At 39.1% G+C, this 26,794-nt stretch overlaps 3 protein-coding genes across 4 annotated transcripts; 1 reads left to right on the top strand and 2 right to left on the bottom strand.

The window, feature by feature from the left end:
• Positions 1-84: 84 nt before the first annotated feature.
• Positions 85-12,926, top strand: MS3_00008127 (uncharacterized protein). Its single transcript, XM_051216479.1, has 9 exons — positions 85-269; positions 4,196-4,258; positions 6,719-6,805; positions 7,470-7,556; positions 8,305-8,397; positions 8,481-8,567; positions 8,754-8,837; positions 8,888-8,974; positions 12,869-12,926. Exons 2-9 carry the CDS (start codon positions 4,252-4,254, stop codon positions 12,910-12,912), a joined length of 576 nt encoding a protein of 191 aa, XP_051073795.1. The 5' UTR covers positions 85-269; positions 4,196-4,251; the 3' UTR covers positions 12,913-12,926.
• Positions 12,482-25,065, bottom strand: ING2_1 (Inhibitor of growth, member). 2 transcript variants are annotated; one of them, XM_051216452.1, is made up of 10 exons: positions 24,954-25,055; positions 18,629-18,748; positions 18,525-18,596; positions 18,382-18,488; positions 18,282-18,347; positions 18,152-18,248; positions 18,068-18,118; positions 17,735-18,034; positions 16,646-16,703; positions 12,482-13,946 (listed from the first exon to the last, which is right to left on the bottom strand). In XM_051216452.1, the coding sequence occupies exons 2-10, from the start codon at positions 18,654-18,656 to the stop codon at positions 13,211-13,213; spliced, it is 1,515 nt and encodes a 504-aa protein (XP_051073793.1). In that variant the 5' UTR covers positions 18,657-18,748; positions 24,954-25,055; the 3' UTR covers positions 12,482-13,210. The 2 variants fall into 2 exon arrangements, with proteins under 2 accessions (XP_051073793.1, XP_051073792.1); XM_051216453.1 differs by having other exon boundaries at positions 17,735-18,110; positions 18,152-18,488; positions 24,954-25,065.
• On the bottom strand, positions 23,615-24,572 carry MS3_00008116 (uncharacterized protein). Its single transcript, XM_051216466.1, has one exon. It carries the CDS (start codon positions 24,265-24,267, stop codon positions 23,674-23,676), a length of 594 nt encoding a protein of 197 aa, XP_051073794.1. The 5' UTR covers positions 24,268-24,572; the 3' UTR covers positions 23,615-23,673.
• Positions 25,066-26,794: the final 1,729 nt, after the last annotated feature.

Raw genomic sequence — 26,794 nt, 5'->3', positions numbered from 1 at the left:
TAGTGCCTTAAAGGATGGACGAAATGCTACATAGCACAATTAGTTTTAAAAGTTTTCAAATACTTTTACAATATTTTCTATCACGTTACAATGAGTCACTAACTTGTCGTTCTACAGCAGCTCCTTTCAGTATACTGAATAAAATTTTAGTCTTTTACGAAGGTTTTTCTATTCAGAGTAAATACAAATGTTGTACTCCTTTGTCCTCATTCTTTTTGACTGTGTTGAATATTGAAGGAACGCGCGTCATGCGGTTGGTGCATTTCTAGGTAGTTTACCGTTATTAAATTGTGTTTAGTATGTGGACTAATGGTGTTTTATGAGTGGACACTACTGTTTTTTGTGTAAAAATGTTTGAAATACTTTTAGTCACTGGAAACTCTTGGTTTTGTCTCTGCTATGTTTCTAAAAATCTGTGGTTTCACGTAGATTAGCATGAGTTGTTTACAGCTCGAATGATTACTAGGTCTCACCAAAAGCCCATATTGTGAGTGGACAAGCAGCTTAGCTTCGTAATTTATTAGGAGGATGTCAATTTCACTTTTAAGCGGGTAAGTTTTCATTAATCGTAATTTCAATTTGATATCCTGAATAAACTATGTAACGTTGATCGGTCCCTTATTTGAATGGAATCCTTTTGAGTAATGACTCTAGTGCTGCGAAGAATTCTAGCTTTGAGGCGTCGCTTGTATTGTAGTTTAATCCTTTTTGGAGTAGGTGTTCTTCTGCATAGAAAGGACATTGTCATAATACCAGCGGACAACGGACGCACCACAGTAGTCATGGAATAACAAAACAAGACCAATGGAGAATTAAATCCAATGGACCAGTACTCCCTCGATTCTACGGCAGACCCAAAATACACAAACCAAACATTCCACTACGTCCAATTGTAGCACTCCTCGGAACGCCAACGTACAATCTGTCAAAAGCAATTTCACGAATACTGAGACATTTAGTAGATTCAGTCAACCACTCCATCAAATCCCTCACACAATTCCTGGACCAAATTAAGGACATTCAAATCAACAACGACGAACTCATGATATCCTTCGACATAACAGCACTATTCACCTCAATTGAACCAAATTTAGCAAAAGAAACTATATCCCTGCTGCTCAACAACGACACAAATCTCACTAAATACACAAAGCTTCAAATTCAAAGTCTACTGGAACTCATCGATTTATGCCTAACAACATGTTTTCAGTTAAACAACAAAATCTACGAACAAACGAAAGGCACACCAATGGGATCACCAATATCAGGACTGATCGCAGAGGCGGTGATGCAAAGACTAGAAGCCGCGATACTACCAGTGATCAAGCCAAAAATTTGGATTCGCTATGTAGACGACACTTTCGTCATCGTCAACAAACTGATCAACAACGTTTTCGATGACATCAAGTTCACGATGGAACAGGAGTCAAACAATAAACTATCATTCTTCGATATATTGATCACTAGAATCGACACAGGAAAACTGGAAACTCAAGTATATAGGAAATCGACCCATACAGATCAAATCCTCAACTAAAATAGCAAAGACCCAAGAGCTCACAAAATCAACTGCGTACACACTTTGTTCAAGAGGTCGAGGACACACTGGCACACTGGCAGCACGAAAAAATGAAGAGAAATACTTGAAGGACGTATTTCAAAAGAACGGCTACCCAGTCAACCTCATCAAAAAATACCAACCGCACGCAGCATCCGAACCCAAGTCAAGCAGAGAAATCAACAAAAGGATCACCCTACCATACATACAAGGAATATCAGAAACCGCAACGAAACTGCTGAAAACCTTCGGGATAGGTGTGGCACACAAACCGACAAAATCACTACAATCAATCCTATGCAAACCAAAGGATGAAATAACAAAGGAAAACAAATCAAACATCACCTACAAAATAAATTGTGCCAACTGCGAAAAACACTACATCGGACAAAGCAGACGCCCCCTTCACCTTCGCCTACACGAACATCAATTAGCAGTCAAACGCCATGATATCTCCTCACTTATATCAATACACGTGGACAACTGCGGACACTCATTCGATTGGAAAAATGTGGAAATCTTAGACAGAGGAAACTCCAAAAACACCAGAGAATTTTTAGAAGCCTGGCACTTAGGTCAATCAGCAATCAACAAGCATATTGAAATCAATCCAGTTTACCAACCAATCAGGAAAATCATGCACAAATATAGGAACAAAAATCAAACCAATGGGAGACACAACCAAAACAAAGAAGTAAACAATGACAAATTTAAGGTCAATAAGAACCAATCAACATCGAGGTGCACAGAACAAGCTGTGAAACACATATATGGAGAAATTCGGACACTTTACTTCTATCTGAAGTTTGTGCTGATTATGTCATTCAGAAGAACGATGAAAGCTTCACGACAGAACCATCCAGCTCAGAGAACGAAACTCCACCAAAATCATCCACCTGAACTATAAATCTCCACTGTTCCTGTAGGTTCTACCATGCCAGTCAGGTCGATTGGAGAACGGTAAGACTAAAAGCAGCAACTCAAGGTCTGAGGGCGAAGTCGTACCGCTGACTGTAGAGGGGTGTGACAGCAGTAAGGTGTTTCCCTCGGACAACCAGCATCTGCAGCGATGCTGCCTTCTCACAAGGAAGGAAGGGGTTAGAAAAGGTCAACCCTAAAAATGTCACACCTCGCCTTATCCCACGGATTTCCGTCTCCGGCGGTAAGGCCCTTTGAAGAACGGTGCTAACACGTCAAAAACCTCCCACAAAAAGGCCGATTGCGACCGGCCTCAAGCAGTTGTCCCTTGGGCACTGTGGTCACGCTCTTAGGTCTCTAAGACCACCTTTAATTTAATTTCCTTTTCAGGTACCTCGATAGGACGTTTTCCACGGTTTGGTCATTCGGGAAGTGATAACTGCCCTCACACCTCTAACTGCACTCAAGACCACTGTATCCATAATCAACCCTGCCTACAGCCCGTTCTGTTGTGTTCAGTTTCCGGGTGTTACCCCTAATTTTGTGTAAATATTATTAGGGCCTTTATATTAAAGAAGTGTCTGACACTTCCAACCTAATATTTCTAGTCACTGTTATTCAGTGCATTAAAATACAGTTACATATTGCGTTTCTTAGTATCATATTGTTCGAAAATTTGTATGCATGCAAATTATGCGGTTTTTTGGGTTACCCGCTGTCAGTCTTAGGTTTTGTATGTCTACTAGCTTATGTAACAAATAATTTGCAATCCTAACGTAAAACGTCCTTTATTGACCTCGATGTAATTCTCAATGCAGTAAACAAGTTCGTGGTCTTGTACCTGGGTTTCAGCCACGCGTCTATAAAGAGCAGTAATACCATCTGAATATATCTACACTAAGTTGTGGGGGTGGTGGTCAAGAACCCAGCTGCTGAGAGTTCGTTGTCTTAAGGATAATTGATTCGAAATCGGTATTTATTGATAGTTTCCAGAATTCAAGCCAGTCAAGACTTAAAATCATTTAGACGAGATTACTTTCTACATAGGCGAGATGTAAGTTTGAAAGAAGTGTAAACACAAAATAGATGGATAATGATGCGTAAAATAAAGTTGTTTGTAATTAGGTTCTTACATGCATCGTTTGTACAAATAACACATTTTCTTCACTAATAATCATATTTGTTTGGATTAGAATAGTGCTCCAGCGCCCAAACCGGGGAATGTGATTATCTTGGGGGGCCAATTTCCTAGCCTTTGACTGGAGTCTAATCCACAATGCACTGGAGCAACGTCACTAGGTGTTTCATGATACCTGATGAACAGGTCGGGTTCATACGTCATCCGATCTCTCAGGATCCTATATTCTTCGTGCACCTAATGTTTGAAAGCCGACCTTTTCAGCTCCCCTACGTGGATCTTCAGCATCCACTAACCCGATTTAAGCGCCAGGCATTCGCCTTTCGTTCACTTCCTTCTGTATACAATACCCGTCTGCGAGATGAGGGTAAGACCGCCCTGGCGGTGTCTATATTTGGGTGACTACATGAAACCATATCTAGAGGGAAAACAGAATCTTCCCTCCCTAAGCTGTACCACGTCTTCCGAGGCATATAAATCTCTATACAATATCGTGGTTTAGCCTCCCTGTCACTGGGTATCTATCCTGCATGAAAAGGTTTCAAATTAATTCTCAAGTTGTTTTTAACTTGCCGTTTTAGCTATTTGGATCCGTTATCAGTCAAATATCGTTGAGGTTCAATATTATTCAATCCTCATGAATTGTAAGTCAAAAATGTTTATATGGCTATTGTATTTTACGCTATTAGTTAATCACTGTTTAGCTATTCCACATATATATTTTTGATTCTCAAACTTATTCACTGCCAGAGTTATCGTCTAAATTGAATTAAATGAATACCAGATACGTTTACTAGCTTTTCGAAAGGGAAATTGTTTAGCATCTATAATTAAATGTATCTCTAGCACATAATAAATGTGCATTAAAATATATTTTCCCTCGCAAATGTTTTTGTTGACAGTCCTACTGCTTATACTTGGAAACAAGACCCACTATAACTCCCAAGACGCGAATTAAAAGTAAATACTGGTGATAAGGGTTTGCTTGACCCCCGGACTAGATTAAGCTGACATATTAACACACCTTTTTTAATACGATTTGTTTAGTTAGTTTTGCAGTCAGGTTTGTGTTAATTAGACTGTGGTATTCAACATCAGTTAATTGATAACTCATCGTATGAACGTGCTTACCATGTCATACAATTAAGCATCTATAACCAACAGGTATCACCAATTGATTTCTACTGAAGGTCTAATTACATGTAACAGACGATTGGGGAAAATCTGCTTCATATGTTATTCTCACTCCAGTTGGTTTAGTAACTGCTTACCACTTTGGCTTGTCAGACAAATGTAGTTGCCAGGACATCTTTTATATGATTCGTTATCTAGCGGAGACTAAATTTTTAGTTGTAAAAACAGCTTAAGATCCAGTCATAATGACTGTTCTGTTTGGTTAGATGGTTCCATTAAGATTAAAAGAATCTGTGTCTTTACGTTGTCTCTAGTTGTATTTAAACGGATTGTAGCTTGGAAGCATTAAACAATGAAGTCTAACATCAGTTAAATGCTTTCAAGAAAGTATGTTCGACAGATAATGCAGTGCTACCGGGGAGTTCAAGCTCACAAGCCGGGCTCCCAGGCATAGACGGTGGTCATTTTTCCCGGGTCAAATAACGATGGCCGTCTCCTACAGCTTTGTGCAGGCCAAAACCTGTTTATGATCCGTTCCCCTCCACTTATTTATCTATCATTGTCATTTCTTTATTTTGCTAGTGCACAGCTTTTTGATCCCTAGTTGTACCGGAAATTTTGTTTATTAAATGAAATAAAATAAAAAGATAGTGTTTCGTAAATTTTAACATTTCGGTTCCATTTACATTTGAAGTCTTGAAAATATTCGAGAATCGGCACTCATGAATTTTTGGAGGCAGAATAATGTGTGTGACACATACACTACTTCATCGATTGACCTATGTGGTGGAGTTTTATTTCTAATTTCAGTACTACTCACTAAACAGGGAGTGATACCTGAAAGATAATTTTATCTAATGTGTTATATATATCAGTCAGTCAGCAACAACGTATAACCTCGTACGTATGTACATTAGTTCAAGTTGTCATACCACAGTAACACAGAGATACAATTTTCGATTCGAATCCCATAGTTGTAGAGGTAGTAAAATTATATACAGTAATCGGAGAAATTATTGTTTGCGGATGTTATTCAAGGAGTAGCATCAAAAGTAATATAACACTAAAGACCTTAATTTCGTTGCTCCAAAGTTTTTACAACTATTTGTTGCAGTGTAAACACTTATACCTGTTTATATAAATATCCATCAATATTTAAGCAATAAGTTTTGAAGAAGTTGGGTACCGAGTATGTAGAAGAGGTTATTAATCCACAGGATAATTAATTATCCTAAAGAAGTTCAAACGCGATTATTAAAGAAAACGTTGGAATAATTTAAAATTTATTCACTGAAATTCATTCAAATATAATTCTCACATATGATGACTCATTCCTCTTGTTTACAAAGTATTTTTCCGTCTTAACCGAAAATTGGAAATCCGGATTTGTTTTTCATCCAGTAACAACATGTTCCGATTTTTGATAAGACCAAATATATTTTGAAACAAGCGCTGTGTGAAAAAAGTTTCATATGCCACAGAGGAATACGGATTCGTGATACTTCTAGATAGTATAATTCTGAGTATTTGGTTTGTCTTGTTAGAAAGCAATGTGGTCGGGTTGTTTATGATTTTCTTTTGATACTTTGTATAGGAAAAGCAACCATTCAAATTTTAAAAAAACATGCTCCGTTGGGTTTTTGTTAATCTATATGTTCTTATTTAGTTCTTAATTTCATATCAACTATTAGAAGTCCAGTAGATTAAGTGATCAGTGTAATGATAAATTTTATTTATTCAATCGACTCTAGGGAATCAATAGGTATATTCCGTTTATTTAACCAATCATTCAAAAATATATCTACACTTATTTCTGTAATATGGAATGAATTGGGCATGTTTCTACTTGATGTACCATTCACAACAAAGATCGGAACCTATGGTGGTCAACAAATACAACCTTTTGTTAAGGCGGATGTAAGATGAATTGTAGCTGTTGCCTAGTAAATTTTTATTCCATTTTACTTTAGCGTTCAATGACCAGGCGTGTGCCTTGTGTGGAAAGGTTGTTTCTACCAAACACGGTATGGCTAGACATTTAAAAATCGTTCATGAAGGTGAGTTCTGAATATTATATGTTTATACATATCATTTTCGAATGTAGCATTGTCTGATTCTGCAACGAAAATATTTTACTTTGTAAAACCCCACAGGAAGGTCTATATTTTTCCGCTTAATTGGTCTTGTCAACATTTATTGGTCGCTAGATCACACAAAAATCCTAAATTATGGGTCATTAATTAGGCAGCCAGTATTTTCCCTAACTATCATGGATATCATGTGATTAATAATGAAGGCTTAAATATATACCGTAGATTATTTGAATTTATATTTCTACCGTTAAGCCGTTTTCATTTTTCTTCACAAAAGACGTAAAATGTTTATACACTTGCAGCATTGTTTGCGTTTTCTTATTTGAACATCGTCAAGGATCAAAAGAAGAAACTGATTCGTTCATCAACCTTGCTAGTGTATTTCAGAATAGACGTATAGTACTGCTGGAGAAAATAGTGTACACATGAGGAATATCGTGAGATTAAACCGTTTAGCTTTCATAAACATTTAGGTAAGTAAGAATCGAAATGAAATACGCCGTAGAACTCTACTAATCCAGATTTATCTTCACAATTCGTAAATTTATTTTGCTAATAATTTTTGTTTTTTTCGTATGATCATTTACTAAAACATTAATCCAATTGGCATTACTGCTTGGAAACACAGGTCTCGAAGAATGTAAATGTGACTCATGTGGACGAAAGTTTACCACAAAATTTGCCCTCCATCGACATATTCGAAAAGTTCATGAAGGTGAGTTAAACAGGATACCATACAAAACCCTAAATTCATCTATTTCTAAATCATTTGCTGACATAATATAAAGCCGAACTTCTAGATTAATGTCTAAAAGTTATTATTACTAATTTGATAAGTGGGTTTCTTTTGCGTTTGATCTTAATCTGACATACCAAGTTTTAGCACGAACTGCTCACATTCAAAGATTTCTATTATTTTTGATATTATTGTACCATTGTAGCTAACTTCAAGACCAGTGTCCTACTTCTATAAATAAGTTCATTGGAAAGCCGATACAGTAAATATGAAATTTCGATCACGGTAATCCATACTTTATTATCATCGCTTGTTGTAAATGTCCCCAGATCTTATAGGTCTATTTTTTTTACGTGGAGAAGAATACGCAACGTTCCACGGAATGATTACATTAAGTCACCAGGTGGAAAAACCCGGCATTCGACTTCCAATTAGCCCTTTTTAAAATAAGATAAATCTGCATTAATACGCAGAAAGTCTTATCAACACTGACCCGTCGTTTGCCCGTCCTTCCCCATCAAAAATTAACCTTATTATTCATCATGGTGTATTTGAATACTTAAGTAGGTCTGTGAATGTAATCTCTCGCACCCAAGCAGATGTCCTATGTAATAATGCAGAGATATACCTACTTGGTTTTAGAAAATATCAATTTCATCCAAATTGTTAAGTACACTTATATTTTCTAATTCCCTAAAGATCGTTTTTATTTCCAAATATTTTTTAGGTATATCAGAACTTGTTCTTCCTTGTGCTTGTTGTGGGAAGAAATTCTCTGCCAAACATGGTCTAGAGCGCCATATGAGACTGATACACGAAAGTGAGTATTTTCACACCGGCTTTAACATTTGGCATTCTATTACTTGATGAATACTTACTACCATTTTCAAATATTTTACTTAGGTGCGGAATTGTGCATCTGCCCTTTGTGTAACAGGAGTTTTTCAACCAAGTTTGCTTTTAATCGTCATACAAAAACTGTGCACTCAGGTAATTCAGTCCTTATTACCTTCTCAAAGTGTTGTCTGCTTTTCTATGAGATCATTAATATTTGTGAAACTTAGCATCTTTTTACATATTTTTATAAACAAGATCCAAGCTTACTTCAGTTAGCAACATAAGCGCAATCAATAGTGTATAGGCCTAACCTCAGATCTTATCTTTCTAAATCTATAGATTCAATCAGCCTGTGTTCCCCGTGTAATATGCTATTTCCATCAAAGTTCGCTCTTCTTGAACACAACCTTACGGTCCATAATAGTGAGTTCCCTACTTGTGAAACAGTACTAATTGAACATTTGACTTTTCAGCTTCAAAGGTGTTTGCTTGTCATGAATGTTTGAAATGTTTTCCTGATACAGAGTCACGAAGAAGCCACGAACAAAATGATCATGGTGGTAAGTAATATATTTGATAAATCTGCATAACTAATTAACTTAATTATTTATAATATTTGTGGCCATGAATAAATAAAATCGACCTCCATGTATTCGGTAAACTAGGTATTAGCAGAACTTAAGTTGTCTTTTCATTATACAGGAGCGAACATGGCCGCCTGGAAGTGCACTGTAAATTCTGAGAATATGAACTAAAGCACTTAATGGCTCTGGTTCAACATGCAAAGCTGTCAACACAAAACGTTACTTGCACCTGTTACCCTCCATGGGGCATAAGACGTACTTCCTCCTTATTATGTTTGAATTCCTACCTACAAGATTGTGTCTGAATTAGGGTGTATGTTTATGTAGCCGAAGACCTTGAAAAAAATGAACCAGTTAGTCAGCTTAGAGTATATTAAGATCTATCCTGGCCGTAGCGTAGATTCACCTTACAAGTTAACATAACATGGATTGATCAATGGATGGCATAACAGACCTTAGAACTCATAATGGAGAACACATTTGAGTACAACACTGGACTACCTCAAATTTTCATCCGATAAGATCCCTGATTCATTTACACAAAAATCCAATACAATATGACGTGTATGAAATGTTGCTACTTAGTTCATAGTCGAATTTTTTATGAATATTAACTACAATAATTTCATCTTTTTACCCCGTTTTATTTTTGAATTGTCACTCGTCATCTTGTCCCGCAACCTTGATGTTAATACTTCTACCCTACCCGCCTTCTACAGATAGCTATTTTAAACCAATCACAAAATCCCCTACCAAATCTATTTACGAAACCTATTCATAACGCCCACCAAGCAATCATCTACATTAACATATACAAGTAGCAAGTGGCATCGACTGCTTTGTAAACTTATTCAAATTGGAAGCTGAAGTAATGGAAAATTATCCGTTAGACAATCAAAAGAAGGAAGTCTCATCAGCCCTTGTGGTCTGGTATGTGGCGAAATCTCAGCAAGGATACAGAAAGCTCAACTAGCTTTAGCCAACTTGAGTCATTTATGGCGTAGGCGAGATATCCGTCTACCAACCAAAGGACGTGTTTACTGCGCAGCAGTTCGTTCCGTCCTACTTTATGGAAGTGAAACATGGCCAGTAAGAGTAGAGGATTTTCGTAGGTTACTAGTATTCGATCATCGATGTCTTCGAAACATTGCTCGTACTAGGTAAGGATGGCAAATCAATTGATGAAGTAGTGAAACTTCATCAGCTGAGATGGCTGGGACACGTGATACGTATGCCCGACCACCGGCTGCCTCTACGTGCGATGTTCAACGGTATAGGAGTAGATTGGAAGAAAGCTAGGGGTGGCCAGACCAAAACATGGCACAAATCCATGACGTCACTGACAAGTGGACTGAGCCATGTCGGTAGGTGTAGACTACCTGGTTGGGATCCGAGAGATGATAGCAACCGATGGTTAGAAACCTTGAATGACATAGCTCAAAATCGTTCGCAATGACGCAGGTGCATCTACCAAATTCTAATCTTCTGAATTCTCCTTGTCTCTTTTTCTTTTCTCTTTCCAAATTTATTTCAATGGATTATACTTTTTGGATAAATCTTCAAACCCTAATCTTCCCGACTACTGCTTATACTCTTTCCACGTTTTCCACTATGGGATTTGAATCGATAACTGCACCTCTGTGCTAATGTGGTGTGGCAATTGGAAGTGATGTACGTACGTAAGTACGAAGTTCCACGTTGTCACTGTCTGATCATTTGAGTCTAGCTGCGCAACTTACGGGTTTGTTGAAATAAGACTGTGAACGTTTTTCATCCTAATAGATGACTTCCTCCTTTTGTCTTACGTTGAAAGAAGTGAAAGTCACAACAAAAACTATAATTAATCAGTATCTTTTACATACGTTAAACACTCGTGTGCCATAACTTCATCAATCGTCCACAATCTATTACTTTTCGCTGCGTTTCACAAATAATGGTTATATGGAGTTAAAAATTTGTTTAAAGTCATTCTTCATACCTAAACCATGTTTTGTCGTTTACCAGTACTAATCCCAACGTTTCGACACATTTGACCTGGTTCCATTTCATCTGAGCTGCAGTCAATGGGAGCGTAGGCAGAAACGACAAAAAGGCAACGACGTGTGTCCCTATCCTTCCGAGTTCTTACGGAGCCGTTTAGCCGAACAGCACATAGACGACTGTTGACGGGGATCCACTCTAACAGTGCTTGTTCCGCCCTCATGCTTAGTGCTATGCCTACTCCTGCCAGTCCACGAGAGCTGGCCATCGGGTCACCAGATACACGGAGGGTGTATCTCGTTGGCTCTCCGTTTTGCCGAGGTGGGGTCAAGTGAATGACCACACTGGAATCCTGTATGCGTGTTTCGGAGACACAGCATACATCAATGGTACGAGATTCTAGGGTTTTAGCCAAGGAAGCCTGCTGACCGATTTGATATAGGGTGCGTACATTGAAGGCTCCAATGTGTAGTGTAGAGCGAGGTTTCAGTAGACCTGGGACAGTGTTTTGAGCACTAGAATCGTTGGCTATGGTGACACTTGAGGGGGGAGCCGAAAAAAGAAGTTTAGAGTTTGAAGTCGATGTAAGAGGAATAATAGGAATTGAAGAGGGAGGTTGATTATAGATACAGTGGTCTTGAGTACTGTTAGAGGTATGAGGGCGGTTATCACTTCCCGGTTGCCCACACCGTGGAAGGGTTCTTCTGGAGGTACCTGAGAAGGAAATTGGATTAGAGGTGATCTTAGTGACCTGAGAGCGTGACCGCAGTGCCCAAGAGACAACTGCTTGAGGTCGGTCACACACGACATTTTTATGGGCAATTTTTGCGTTAGCTCTGTACTTGTTGAGACCTTACCGCCGGAGACGGATATCCGTGGGATAAGGCGAGGTGTGCATTTCTAGGGTCGACCTTTTCTCACCCCACCCCTCCTTGTGGGAAGGCAGCATCGCTGTCATGCTGGTTGTCTAAAGGAAACACCTTACTGCTGTCACATCTCTGTACAGTCGGCAGTACGACTTCGCCTTCGGACCCTGGGTTTGTTGCCTTTAGTCTTACCGCTCTTCAACCGACCTGTCTGACATGGTAGGACCTTGAGGAACGGTTGTTCCAGCCAGTATAGCTCGGTTGCTTCATCACGGTAGGCAAGCCCGACCACCACGTTAAGGATGCAACAACGATCGGGTTTGTTCGTCAGAAACGGAGTCAGATGATGGGACTCTAAGAAAGAAATAACGTAATTTCAGGTTAAAAACTTCCTTCATATATGTAACTTCACTTAATCCCATCAATTCTAATTGAAAACTCTCACAAGATAAAGTGATTGACTTAATAACCCAGTATAAACCCATATACACGGCTTTGAACCAAACTTTGCGTATTCAAACTGAAGTAGATATAGCAGGACTCGGATATGCGACTAAATTTTGAGTGCTAAAGTGTTTGCTGGTCATGTCTGTGTTTTAATGCCAACCAATGTTCAGATATGAAACAGTTTACATTGAAACCTGGTACTCGTGATATTTAAAAGAATTGTTTTGTATGGTTTTAATCAATAGACGGTAAATTGACTGTATTTTCCCCTACAAACAGTTAAACAGCTTCTGACTTCGAAAACTGGGATACAACCAACTGCATATAAGCTGATGTAAATATAACCAAGAAAATATCCAGAAAAGAATGTAGATACCTAGTTACATAGAAAACTAAGCGAGGTCACGGGCCTTTGTACTTTCATCTTATTGTTTACTGAGATATTACAAAAAAAAACATAATGTAGCTGTTTTCTACACCTTATATATCGAACGAAGGTTAAAGAAACAGTAATGAGGTAATGTTGAATAATGACTGAGTATCCTTTGTTTCAATTATTCATTTATTTTTTCTGTAGTTGGGACTTCAAACATGTATTCGCCAACGACGCAATCATCTTAAAATAAAAATTTCTTACGCTTCCAACAAGCTACTTGAACAATGTATAGAGTGACTTCGTAAATTTCATTGTTTACAAACGAATTTCTATGCATCTTGGATGTATCAGGCACTGTGACCATGTACATACAAATAATATTGTTCTTTTTTTTGTTTACCCTAAATTTTGTCTATAAATATCGCAGCGTATTACATTATATTTCATGTGCTTATACACCAGTTTAAAAACCATGAATATATCAGAATTGCTCTCAAGCACTTTATTGGTTCTTTCGCGTTCCCTGAACATCTGGAGCAATCATTATTTCCTAGATGAACTTTTTTTGATGCTTTTCTTATTATGTAAGGATTTAGCGCAAGTAGGACAAAACCACCGACCTTTTGGTGCAACGGTTAGGTTCACGCAAGCGTAGTGAAACCATTCGAAGGGGCAGTCTGGGGCGTCGCATGCTATCATGTCACCATAACTCACATCTCGGCATATACAGTAACGCTTGTAATCTTCATCATCATCTGGTGGGTCGGTAGTATCTTCTGGTTTCGGATTTCCACTAAATTCATACGTTTGATCGTCAAATCCATGCCCCAGCGTTGCATTGACACTAGAATTAGGTGAATCATCAAGCTTTCCGAACTCATCAACTGCAAGGTCACATGCTAGCCCTATTCTATCAAATCTTCGCGGGTATCGGCGTTTCTCCCGAACACTAGAAAAACTTTGTGTTAAACCGGGCCATCCGGGTGAACTGATATTGTCTGTCACTTGATTCTCAATTGAACCTGCCTTTGGTGTTAAATTGAGCTTGTCACGATCTGTAAAGTTAGGTTCTGCTGTGTCGTAAAATAAATGACCACTGGAAGAGTTAGTACTTTTAATAATACGATCGTGCATTCCAGTATGAGTCTTAGCATCCAGCGACATATCTGGTAGCAAGCTCGAATTGTTTTTCAAAATTGTGGAAAATCCAGCACCTGCATTGTGAACGCTTGCAGTATCCTCTTCGAACTTTGTAACTCCTCCAGTTTGTGGGTTAATCCTGTAAAACCCAAAACAAAAGATTACCATGCAAGCATTTTATGACATTATATGGGTTTTCCGTAACATCGTATCTGATTAAAAAACTCAGAATACTCACAAAAACACCTGGTTCCTTTCCCAGTGTAAATCCATCTAATATACTAAGCGCAGCGAAAATGTGTATTTTTGTTACAGTTACTAACAATTACTCGTGAATAGTTCTGAGTTATCGTTTATGGGTTCTAATCACTGACGATAAACGTCTATACCACAAACCGACCTAAAGAAGATCACTTAATTGTGAATACTCCAAAGTCCTAATACATGCCATTTAGATCCAGTTGTGTCACTGGGTTTCTGAACGTGGTATTTTGTACATGGTGTAGCGCGTGCTACCTATATTGACATAAGTAGTATGTAACGCGAGTCAGGAATGTAATGTCTGGCAGCAGAAGATTGGGAAGATCAAGAAAGGAATAGAAATGCAAGAACAATGAACTCCGAAACAATTATTGAACATTCTGCAAATTAGGTATTACAGTATCTAAAATACTAGCCCCGATAATTATCAGACGCCTAACTAAGACTCGTGAACTGCAAACACGAGAGAACCAAGCTGGCTTCAGACCTGGTCGTGGCTGCATCGACCACATATTCACCATTCGTCAGATTCTAGAACACAGGCATACTTATCAGCGTCACAATGGTGGTCTTTCTCGACTTAAAAGCAGCATTTGACTCTGTAGACCGCGAGACTCTGTGGCAGTGTATGTCATTGAAAGGCGTACCACAGAAGCACATAAACCTCGTGAGGGCTCTTTACTCGAACACTACTAGTCGAGTCAGGGCTTATGGCGAACTGTCATCTACTTTCGCAACCTCAAGTGGTGTCCGTCAAGGCTGTCCACTTTCTCCATTTTTGTTTAACTTCATCATAGACCTATTGATAGAAATAACATTCTCGTCGACTGAGTTCTCGGGTGTTGATCTCCTTCCAGGAGGTCCACTTATCGACTTAGAATATGCAGATGACATAGTCCTGTTTGGTGAAGACGCTGACAAAATGCAGAGTCTTCTGGTAGCACTAAGCAACAATGCCAGAATGTTTGGAATGCGCTTCTCTCCCTCTAAATGCAAGTTGTTGCTTTAGGACTGGTCTGCGTTAACACCTGAACTATGGATAGGGAGTGAAGTAGTCGGACGCGTTGACAACTTCACTTATCTTGGAAGTCTGATCAGCCCTAATGGTTTGGTGTCTGACGAAATTTCTGCACGGATTCGAAAAGCTCGTTTAGCTTTTGCCAACTTACGTCACCTACGGCGAAGGCGAGATATCCGTCTATCAATAAAAGGACGAGTATAGTGCGCGGCAGTCCGTTCTGTTTTAATTTACGGCTGCGAAACATGGCCTTTAAGAGTAGAAGACACCCATAAGCTACTAGTATTTGACCACAGATGCCTTAGAAATATTGCTGGCATCTGCTGGGATCACCGGGTAAGTAATAGTGAGGTTAGACGCAGGGTATTAGGGAATGATGGTAAATCAGTTGATGAGGTTATGAATCTTCATCGACTGAGATGGTTTGGCCACGTGTTACTTATGCCTGAATACCGATTACCACGACGTGCAATGCTATCCGGTGTTGGAAATGGTTGAAAGAAAGTTAGGGGCGGCTAAACCAAACCGTGGCGTCAGTGCTTGAAGTCACTAACTTCTAGTCTGAGCCATGTTGGTAGATGCAGACTACTTGGTTGGGGTCCGCGTGACTGTCGTAACCAATGGTTGGAGACTCTTGGTGACATGGCTCAGAATCGGTCACAATGGCGTCGGTGTATACACTCTCTGTCTTCTCTTAAACTAAGAGATTAAAATCGCTTCATACCTTTCTTTCTACGAACCAATTTTTCTTCTTGTACTATATCTCTATATGCAATCTTTCTCTTATATATTACCACCTTTGACCGAACCACTGCTATGAATCCGGTGTTCATCTTGTTGTGCTGATGCGGTATGGCAACCTGGACCGATGCACATATGTGCCTGGTCCTACGTTGTAGCTGACTGACAGACTGACTGTATCGTTTTTCTATTTTACCAAGTAACTCTGTAATGTTGTGCTAAATATAATTCGATTGTCTTCAACTGTGTTCTCCTTCACTACAATAGTACCTTACTTTTTCAAATGATGTTAATACTCGCCGAATTATAGCATGACTTAAAAGAAAAACAAGTAAAGCCTGGAAACGTAGTATTTAGAAATAGAAACTTTGATCCTTAGGAAGTTTATTTAGTTTAAAGGGATAACAAACATGGGAGCTAGTATGCATAACTACCGGTAATTGCTGAGTCCTAATTCAAGAGGCTAATTCTCATTAAACCATGTGAAAAGTCATTGTCAAAAGATATCCCGGTTATTTTCAATAAATTTATGGGAACTGTAGGTTCTTGATGATGGTCACAACTGTACACATTTTACTGTTTCACTAGGACGTTGTCACTAGGCGAAAGTTAATATCGTGCTGAAATCGTTGGTGATAGGTTATGCAATCGTATTCTGATCACTAATAACACTAACTGAAAACAGTGAAAGGTGTATATGATCGTAATCAGGCATCATAAAGCTAGGATTTCCATACTAAAAATGAACAACACATGACAAGGGGGTTTTCCCGTGCAATTCATGCATTTTAAATTATTCAAAGGAAATCTGAACTTACGTTTCAAAGGTTCTGTCGTAGGAACTGTCACTGGACTGATGGTCCAAACATATTGAGTCTACAAACAAAAATATTTTCAAGAAAGTGAAGTGGGATGTGACAAGGATTTTCCACTTAAATATTAGTTTTCGATATATCAACGTATGACAGAAAACTTTGAAAAATATATGTACTTTTAGCATTTTAGGATTCGTGTTTGATTCATGGTTATTAACAAATATTTGTTCTCTTTTGTGAAGATATTTGTAAAATGAGTCCCTACAAACATAATTTCATAAATATCCGCCTTATAACCAGTCAGCATAGGCTTATGGAGATTGAGTTTCATTCATATTATGAACTGATCAATCTTAAACTACCTAGAACCCATACACTGACAGCCATCATGTGCTTGCGCCCCCCACTCGACATTGATCGAATTTCCAAAAGCTAAAGTAATCTGAAACGAGGAAGAGCAGATGAATTAACTCCAGAGGTCTGACGTAACATCGCCCTTATGTATTTATCGACTCTGTTGGTTTTACAATTTTACTGCTCTTACCTGACAACCAGGAACGGGTGGAATTCTACTGCTTAGACTTTGAGACGGGAACCACTTGGATTCACACGGCACAAAGAACATCAAAGACTGGTGCAATGATGATTTACTGACTCTCCGAAAACACGTCCTTAAACAAGTTTCTAGATGGTGTCATCATGAGGCTAACATACATTCATTATATACTAAGTTTTATACAACTAATAATACCACGTACAGCTTAGCCGAATTATTTCAGCTGCAAACACAGGCAACAGTATAAATATAACCCGGTGCTCTGTGGTATTATTTGACGGATGAGAACTTTGATGAAAAGCGATAAATATACTATCCAAACCAAGAAAAATTATGTATAAATCTCACAAACATATGTGGCCAGTAAATATTGAGTTTTCATGTTGCTGGATATCCATTCTATCTAAAGTAACAGTGAGTATATAATTCAAATAAATGCGCACAAGAAAAGACGCTGAACGCTGCTTTATACGACACAACATCAACTTGTTTTATTGCTGAGTGAAGTGCGGGTATATTGAAAAATGTAAACTTACTTTCGTCAATTGATCTAAGAGGACTTAGGCCATCCGCATGAACAGGGTTCTTTCTGTAGGATCCTGTGTCTTGAACATAACATCCAGAAGTTGAGATTAAACTAGAGTTATTAAAAGACGTTTGGTCACCATTTAGTGAGAACTTAGTATCTTCCAGAGACGGCACTCCCCCCGATTGCATGGGTCTCATGCAAGCAGATTTAAGTGCTGCTCTGAAAGCCGGCCCAACCAATCGTCTTCTCACTGAGAAGTTATTTTTGCAATGACTAGATTGCTGAAATCGCATTCTTTGTCTTCTACCTAAAAGCGTATGTTAATTAAGAAATAACCAACGTTCAGCCTTCGAATTTGTTGTTATTGCTTTCCCCAGTGCATTCTGAACTCCTTAAGTGCAATGTTCTTAATAAAATAACCTACTTTTTTCTATTTGTTCTGTTATTCCTGAATTATCAGCCTCTAATTCAATTCGGAACTTTTCCAACTCAATATCCAATTTTCTCACTAATTTACGGTACTTTGAGATAAGAGTTATAACGAATTATCATACTGTGTTATACATATTTTCCACTATTTCTCGTTTGTCCTTGCAATGAACAAGTGCTCGCTCATATTCCTGTTGAGATTCGTGATAACATGCCACACGTTACCCGAGTAATATTAAGAATCTGAGTACTTTTCTCATATTCTAAGAGTCTACCAAACCTGCAGTTTTCGAAAAACGTCTGTATGGTTTCTGATAGCGAATCTAAAATATCTTGAAAATTGAATATTATGTCTTTTGTAAAGTTACTTTGAGCTTGTAGGTCTAGCTGTCTAACATTTGTAAGGCTTTCATTTAGCTCAGATGGCATATTTTCAATTGCTGTAGATGCCACTTAACAAATTTAGATTTACCTTCCATGAAATCCTCAAAGTACAACATTTTTGTTGTAGGTTTAAACCAAATAAGTAGTTTTAGAGGATCAGTTTGGTTGATTTACACATCAGTATAAAACAAGAGTATTGAAGCTTGTTCTAAAACAATGGAAAAGAAAAACAACTAAATAAGGCACAGTAAAATCATCAAACTACTGTTATTAAGTATTTAGTCATATAACTAATTGGTGGAATAATCACTGAACTGTTCGTGAACACAGTGGTATCACTCAGTCACGCTGGTTTATGATACATAAGTAAAACACGACAAAGGATGAATTTGAAGCAGAACATCCAAATGAACCACGTTTTGGAGAACAAAGGATGTGATAGATCTTCGTTGTCTTTTGTTAATCCATGCTAGGTGCGGCCGAAAATGTTTTATTTGAGCGGAACAGCTACTATCATACTTCATTGTGCCCAGGGGTTTATGTTGGTCAGGCAGCAACATAATGCTTTTCATTAGTTGAATATAACTTAGGTCCAAATAGATTAACGAAGTGCACAATGGCAAAATGCAAAGTTTCAGTAAAGTATATGGATTGAACGTAAGTGACTTGTTGCTACTTACGACCCCCAAGTGTACTGGTACAGCCGTGGAGGGGAGAGTCAGCTCTCCCTCTCGAAATGCTCTTGCATGGTCACGCGTATACAGCCACTATCACGGAAGTCATACTCACTGCCTTCTCGTGGCACTATTGTTGTTTACGAAATTAAGAGGACAAAAAGCGGATGTCTGGCGCTTTAACCGGGTTGATAGATATCGAAAGTCCATCTAGGGGAATTGGAAAACCCTAGTTCCGAACAAATGGTGCACATGGGCTCCAGTGTCCTAAGGCAACAAGTGACGTATGAACCTATTGTTGGTCACCGACCACCATGGGACTGCACTCCTAGCGTTGCTCCAATGTCTTGTGGATTAGACCTTTTGTTCAAAGGCTCGGGGTGTGACCACCTAAGAAAACCTTCGGTTTCGGTAATCGGGCAATATCACAGCCCTCACACAAGTCAATAATAACTACTACTGGCCTCATTTCTATTGTATGGCGCATATGTATTTGGTACCCCTTTGTACCAATGCTTAAGTGTTCAAATAAATAAATGTTACCTATGACCCTTAATCACTTATCACTAAATACAAGACCTTAGTTATACGAATTAATGGACAAAGTCAGTGGTCTTATAAACTGTGTTACACCATTATCCATATTCCTCTAACCTTTTAATAGGTATCATATGCTACCAATCACAACGTGGATGCACGCAGAATAACATATCAAAACACTAGTCGATGAAGCTTCAACATGCATCAACTTATCTACGAATCCAAACTACCACTCTCCCTAACATTAATGTTACTAAATCAGTGGTTCTACCATACATAAACAATGAATAGTGTACATAGGATCAAATACTTGTAATCTGCATATGATCTCGACATTCAAATATACGTTACAACTGTCATACAACACAGATGTATGTCACATATGCCCTCACACAGTCAAAAAGTGGGGAAAGTTGATAGCATGCATTCATATTCATCTCACTACCAAAATTGTTGAAATAGTTAACACGCCTAATTACATCACTCGCTATCATTAAACTAGCCATTAATGCGGACCAGTTTCAAGGTAACACTTCGAATTTATGTTTCAGTTTCAGTTTCAGTTTGGGAAGGACAGGAGGCTCGATGGCCTATGTTAGTCCTGGCAATGGTGGTCTCTCAGTTGATCCAACTTTCTTTTGAAAGAGTCGACGGATGGAGCCTCAACCACGTGCTGAGGTAGTGAATTCCACTCGTTGATGATTCGATGGGAAAGTCGATAGTCAGCTGACAAGTAATTTGTTCTCGGCTTATGAACTTTTTTGGAGTGTCCTCGTAAATTCTCTGTTTTGGAAGACAAGAAAAATGAGGGCATGTTAGGTGCAAATTTATCACTAAGCAATTTGTAGACTGTAATCAAGTCCCCTCTAGTTCTGCGATATGACAACGGGAAAAGGTTCAGCTTGGCCAGTCGAGATTCATACGGAAGCTTCGCTATTGCGGGAACCAGCTTAGTCGCCGTTCTTTGAACCCTTTCCAGAAGCTCACTGTCTTTTTTAAAGCAGGGGCTAGCCGCCTGTATGCAGTACTCAAGTTTAGGACGAACGAACACTGTATACAAAGTCAAAAACGTCTTAGTGTCGACATGACTAAAAGCCCTACGTATTGACCATAACGTTCTAAAACTTTTGGCGGCTATTGCACGGCAGTGTGCAGTAGTCTTTAAGTCTTGACTAACGATAACTCCTAAGTCATTATATGTCTGGACGACAGGTAGCTCAGTGTTATTCATCGTATATGTATCTGTGCCTTGATGACCGATATGCATCACAACACACTTGGAAGTATTTATCGGCAACTGCCATGTTTGAGACCATTCAGATAACTTCTTCAGGTCATTTTGAAGTTCTAAGCTATCACTCTTACATCGTATCGTTCTCCATATCTTGACATCGTCAGCATATAGCAAGACCGATGATGATAGGAGACAAGGAAGGTCATTTACATATAAGAGGAATAGCACTGGCCCCAAAACTGTACCCTGGGGCACTCCACTAAGCACAGTTTCCCAGCTAGATAACTTTGAGTTCACCCTTACTCTTTGTTGACGCCCAACTAAGAAGTCTTTTATCCACATCAATAAATTACCTCCAATCCCGATATGTCTTAACTTATATAACAGCCGGTTGTGCGGAACTTTATCAAAAGCTTTACTGAAATCAATGAAGGCGACGTCTACAGGTAGCTTTTGGTCCTTAAGAGCACACCAGCTTTCACGAGCCACTAATAAGTTAGTGAGACAAGAATAACCTATTCTGAAGCCATGCTGCTTCTCCGAGAGGATCCGGTTTTTATCGAGATACTTAAACAGCTCCTTCCGAATAATCTTTTCTAAGATTTTAACAACCACACTAGTTAGGCTAACGGGGCGGTAGTTCTCAGGTTTGTGTTTCGTGCCTGTTTTGAAGACAGGACTTACTATGGCGTTTTTCCAATCTTTCGGTAAGCGACCCTGCGTAACGGATAGGTTAAAGCATGTACTTAAAGGGTTCGCAACGAAGTTAGATAATTCCTTCAGTAGCCTAGGATGTAATTCATCGGGCCCCGTGGATTTACCTATGTCAAGCTTATTTAGCAGACCAAAGACATCGAGTTCTTTAATGGTCACGCTATCCAGTGTATGTATGGGGGATCTGTATACGCTGACGAGAAGGGTGCTTCTATGGTATACACGTTGCTAAAGTAGTTCGAGAACGCTTGAGCCTTACCAAAGTCGTCCTCCACTAATGATGAAGCAGTACTGTCTCCCCATAGAGCAGGAATATTTCCTTTTCTCCTTGTCCTTTGGTTTATATAGGAATACAAGCGTTTAGGACATTCTATGGATTCCTTAACAAGTTTTTCTTCGTACAATTTTCTAGACTTACGGAGGGTCGAGGCACAAGTGTTCCGAGCCTTTCGATACTGAGATTTTGACTCATCAGTCCCCAGTAACCTAAATCTATCCCACGTTTTCCTTTTCTTACGGAGAAGGATACGGACCTCCCTACTGAACCATGGTGGTGAGTTTTCGGCCCCTTTGGTATAGTCCAAGGGATGTGAGGTGTGGTAACTTTTAAGTATGATTTTCGAAATGCGTCCCAGGCCGTTTCAATGGAGGACTCTGGGTCTATTGTCCAATCTATTAACGATGCTGAGTGCATGATGTCTGGTATGTTTGCTTTCCAGACGTTGGGTCTGGACTGGACTGACGCGTCCTCATGACTGGCAGTTATATGGAAGTCGAAAGTTAAAACTGCGTGGTCACTTTTACCTAAGGGTGGCATATGGTGGAGGTTCGCAACATCATCCTCATAGTGAGTCAGTATAAGATCTAATAAGGATGATTCAGTGTCCGGGTCGTACCTAGTCGCTTCTTTCACATGTTGCACTAGGGCACATGTGATAACCGCATCAACTAGTTCCTGCTCGAAGGAATTTTCTGACGATTCAGTTCGCAGATTTTCCCAGTCTACCATAGGTGCATTAAAGTCCCCTAGGATTAGACATCGACCACTTTGGGACCAAGTATTGAGACTGCTTAACAGGATCTCATTTGCCTCACAGCTTGGACTGCGATAGACCAAACCAATCAGCAGCTCTTGTCCCTTGCATTTTAAGCGAAGACTAACTAATTCACACGTCCCACTCTCATGGGATACACTATCGATAATGGTAAATGGGATAGCATTCCTAATGAATAGAGCTACTCCCCTCCTTTGCGCTTTTGTGTTCTGTCGGCCCTTACTAACGTAAAGCCCTCGAAATCAAGTTCTATACTATCTATAGCCTGTGTCAGCCAGGTTTCTGTTACTGCGATTATATCTGGCTTTATAGAGTCAATCTGCACACCTAGTTCCGATCGCTTATTAAGTAAGCTCCGTGCATTGGTGTAACAGATCCGAAGCCTGTTTAAGTGCCTTCGTGCTTCACCCAGAGCGGCTTCGGCATCATTCTCTGTCGAAGTCTTACAACCCGAAAATTTACAATTTTCAGGTCCTTTTCGCCAGCGTCTAACCTATGTTGTAGTTCTTTCTCGGCTTCCCGTCTTTTAACACGGTCTGCCAACGGTAGGTCCTTTCGGATAAAGACTCCTGAACCCTTTAATTTGTGTCCATTTTGTAAAATTAGGTCACGTTCGTTTGAAGAGCCGAATACTACTTTAAGCAGTCTGGAATGATTTGGTTTCGAGTCCGTTAGACTCCCTAGTCTATACACCTTTAGCAAGGTGACCCCAGTCATATTTTGAGGCATGAGTTGATTAAGCAGCTGCCTAATCAGTACAATGTCGTGCTCAAAACGAGCTTTAGGTTCAGAGCTATCGCTCTCCTTAATTCTATGAAAAATAGCTGACCTGTCGCTATGATCAGTTTTCGATTTTTCAACCACTTTTACGGGGGCAGGTTTCCCTTTATATCAATACTTTCCTTTCTTACAACCTTTACCCATTCGTCAACGCTGCTGGTAGAAGCAATAGCAGTTGCGTCAAACCTAGTGTTGGGTTTTGGGGGTTGTCGACGATCTGAGGGGGCGTGTTATGTTTACCATTTGAAACCGATCGAGCCTTGCGATTGCGGCTCCTAGGTGTTTCCTGTTGGATCCCATCTGGGAGACGGGGAACAGAAGACCCTACTTTTCTTGAGCTTTTTCTTAAGGCAGGCCCCTTTGAAGACTGCTTTTCCTTCTTTGACGGGCGTGAGTCATCTATCACTGGACTCACCTGAGTTTCCTTCACATTGATTTGCGTGTCAACAGATCGAGTGCTGTTTGACGCGTTCCGACTATGCTTTTTGAAACACTTCTTTGCAGCATCAACCAGTGAGATGGCCTCGGTTAACAAGCTGTTTGCATCCGAGCAGCACTGTTGACAAAGCCACACACAACCCTTCTTACTGAACCGTTTGAAAGCAGCAGGCGTTAAGTTCGTGCAAACTTCGTGGTACCAGCCTTTGCACTCGTCGCACTGCATGCCGCTTTCAGCAGGATAACGACAACCCGGACGTTGGCAACTGCTTTTTTTACACTGTCCGGTCATTTAGGAGGGGTTTTTTCAATATGCGATGATACCCAGAAACAAAAAAATTATCAATGACCAAAAAAAGTGAAGAGCTGTAGATTGCTAGGACCAAAAGTACTAACAGATACAGTTGAAAAAGAGGTACTAAAGAGTACCAACGACAAAAACAGTAAAAACGATACTTTAGTCAAATACTTTAACTGAAATAAATTCAATTAAAGTGAAAAACAGTAGTCTTGATACGTAATAAACGATCAAAACAATGAAATTTACTCAGCGAGGAAAAATACCACTGTCCTTTTTAAATAGCGCGCGTGAAAAGCATCTTGTACTTTCAATCAAGACATCGTTAGCCAAGACCTGAAAACTACTGGACACTGCTGCTCGGTAGCCGCCAAAGGTTTTAGAACCCTATCGTCAACACGTATGATCTTTAGCCATGTCTACAATAAAATAGCATCTCAAGTAAGAAGGCGCGACAACCAAGAACATGCAGCGCGCAACCTTACAGACGGACTATCAGCTAATCATCGTATTCATGAAAAGAATCTCATTCTACAATTATAATTTAGAAGAACGTGGTAGATATATATGCTAGGTGCACCTAGCATATCTATATATCTAACTATATAGTATATACCATATAGTTAGGCTTTACACATCTACAAAGATTGAACAAACAGAATAGGATGACAAACATTTACCATAAGCTTTAACAAAATCTTTGATTCTTCCAAGTAAACGGATAATGTAGCTAGTTTTTAACACCAGAGCAAAACTGTCAAATGATCCGCGTAGCGTTAGTAAATCAATTTCCAACGTAGACTAGGAAAGTTGGAAATACTACAGTTCTGGTGTTTATGTAATAATCTAAGATTTTACAAATAACCAGCGTGGTGAAATTGTATCGACCTCATGAAGTTGAGGATAGTTTTTGTCAATTCGAGATACCTTATTAAAATTTTTGAGGGAATTTCCATAAAAACGCGACTAAGACCCCACATGTTTCCATTGACCTAGGGTTCCTCTCAGTTTTTTTACTGAATTTTATAGGTACGTATTCAAGAATTCTGATAATTTAAGGATATTCGAAGAATTCCTCGACGTTTCGGATTGTCCTATAGACTGTTGAAAGGTCCTCGGAATTCTCATTATACATAAACTCATTTACCTTTTATTCTCAGTTCATCTCATGTCATTTCTCAAACGTCACGCAGTCGAAAATTTAATTACGAATTGTTTTGGGCATAAATCTGATTGCTATCGCATACCATTATATATAAAATAGACTGAGGTTGCGTAATCGTTTCACTCTGAGCTAATAAGTCGATTCCTGGAAGAGAATCCCTAAAACCGTAACTATAAAAACTTAAATGTTAGTCTTCTGTGTAATAAGTGTAAAAGTACTATCAATACCGTTTCAGTGATATGAGTTAACAGTGACATTCCTAATGTAATAACCACCATTAAACCTGGGTATCATACTTAGTTGGCGAAATGCATGCAGCAATACATGAACTGTACATGAGTTACGAAAGCTTACGTGACAACTTGAAGTGAATTGAAAGTTTACTGCCATGTTTGTAAGTACTTGTAAAACCATCTAGCAAATAAAAATATACAACAAGTAGTGATTTCAAGTAAACCTGTAAAAAAATGCTTAAGGACACCTACACATATATTCAATAACAGCTGTATCTTTCACAGGACATATCTCATTTCTTAAACGTGAATAAAAGACATCTAGCTGCGAATTCTTATATAACCCTGACTTAAGTTCCGTAGACTCTTTAGTTACATACACACCTTTTGTGTCTAGTCCAAATTTTTGTTGTACACTTTAAACAAAAACTACCTGTAGCTCTTCTGTGGTTACTGTCGGTCCCAAAAGAGGAGGACACGGGGTCAGGTCAGTAAACCTATCTCACAGATAAAACATTGCTAAAATATCGCTAACCAAGATAAAAAATCAACACATTTAAACTTTGCCCTCCCAGTAGAATGATCTTCTTTCAGTAGCTCTGACACCTCATGGTGGAAGTTGAGATTCTGCGAAAGCCGCGAGGCCGATGCATCTTCTTACAACCGGAGCAACAATATTATAAGTACATGGAATGTTCGGACAATTCGGGAGAGCGGGAGGACTAGTCAGTTAGCAATGGAAATAAAGAGATACAACTTTGGTGGTTCTGAAAACCAGTGGAAACCATTAGACCAAAGCTAGACAGAGAAGATAAGATTTAGGATAGATGCTGCTGTACTCTGGTCTGGAGGAAAAAAATTATTCGCACACTCGTTGAATTGCTTTGATGCTGTTCAAAGAAACACGAAATGCAGTTATGGGATGAGAGTCTCATAGTCCCGGAATTGTCAAAGCATCATCAAAACAAAGGAGTGAATAATAATGAGTGTTATCCAATATTATGCGCCTTCCAATGACAGCAGTATAGACGATAAAGATCATTTTTACAAAAAGGATGGAATCGATCATAGCGGAGTGCCCAGGAAAAAACTTGACAATCCTTATGGAAGACTGAAGCGCCAA

This window comes from Schistosoma haematobium, chromosome 1, assembly GCF_000699445.3.
Source record: "Schistosoma haematobium chromosome 1, whole genome shotgun sequence".
NCBI lineage: Eukaryota > Metazoa > Platyhelminthes > Trematoda > Strigeidida > Schistosomatidae > Schistosoma > Schistosoma haematobium.
The sequence above is the reverse complement of the archived record's forward strand: the minus strand, read 5'-3'. Positions and strand labels throughout refer to the sequence as shown.

What these genes read in the sequence shown, in the direction of transcription:
- MS3_00008127 (XM_051216479.1), top strand. An exon ending in TTTAAAAATCGTTCATGAAG is followed by an intron (nt 6,806 to 7,469) that starts GTGAGTTCTGAA and finishes TTGGAAACACAG; the next exon opens with GTCTCGAAGAATGTAAATGT. An exon ending in CAACCTTACGGTCCATAATA is followed by an intron (nt 8,838 to 8,887) that starts GTGAGTTCCCTA and finishes TTGACTTTTCAG; the next exon opens with CTTCAAAGGTGTTTGCTTGT.
- ING2_1 (XM_051216452.1), bottom strand. Translation starts at nt 18,656, where the DNA reads ATGTTGTACTTTGAGGATTTCATGGAAG. An exon ending in AACAGAACAAATAGAAAAAA is followed by an intron (nt 18,119 to 18,151) that starts GTAGGTTATTTT and finishes ATTGCACTTAAG; the next exon opens with GAGTTCAGAATGCACTGGGG. An exon ending in TACGACAGAACCTTTGAAAC is followed by an intron (nt 13,947 to 16,645) that starts GTAAGTTCAGAT and finishes TGGGTTTTACAG; the next exon opens with GATTAACCCACAAACTGGAG.
- MS3_00008116 (XM_051216466.1), bottom strand. Translation starts at nt 24,267, where the DNA reads ATGACCGGACAGTGTAAAAAAAGCAGTTGCCAACGTCCGGGTTGTCGT.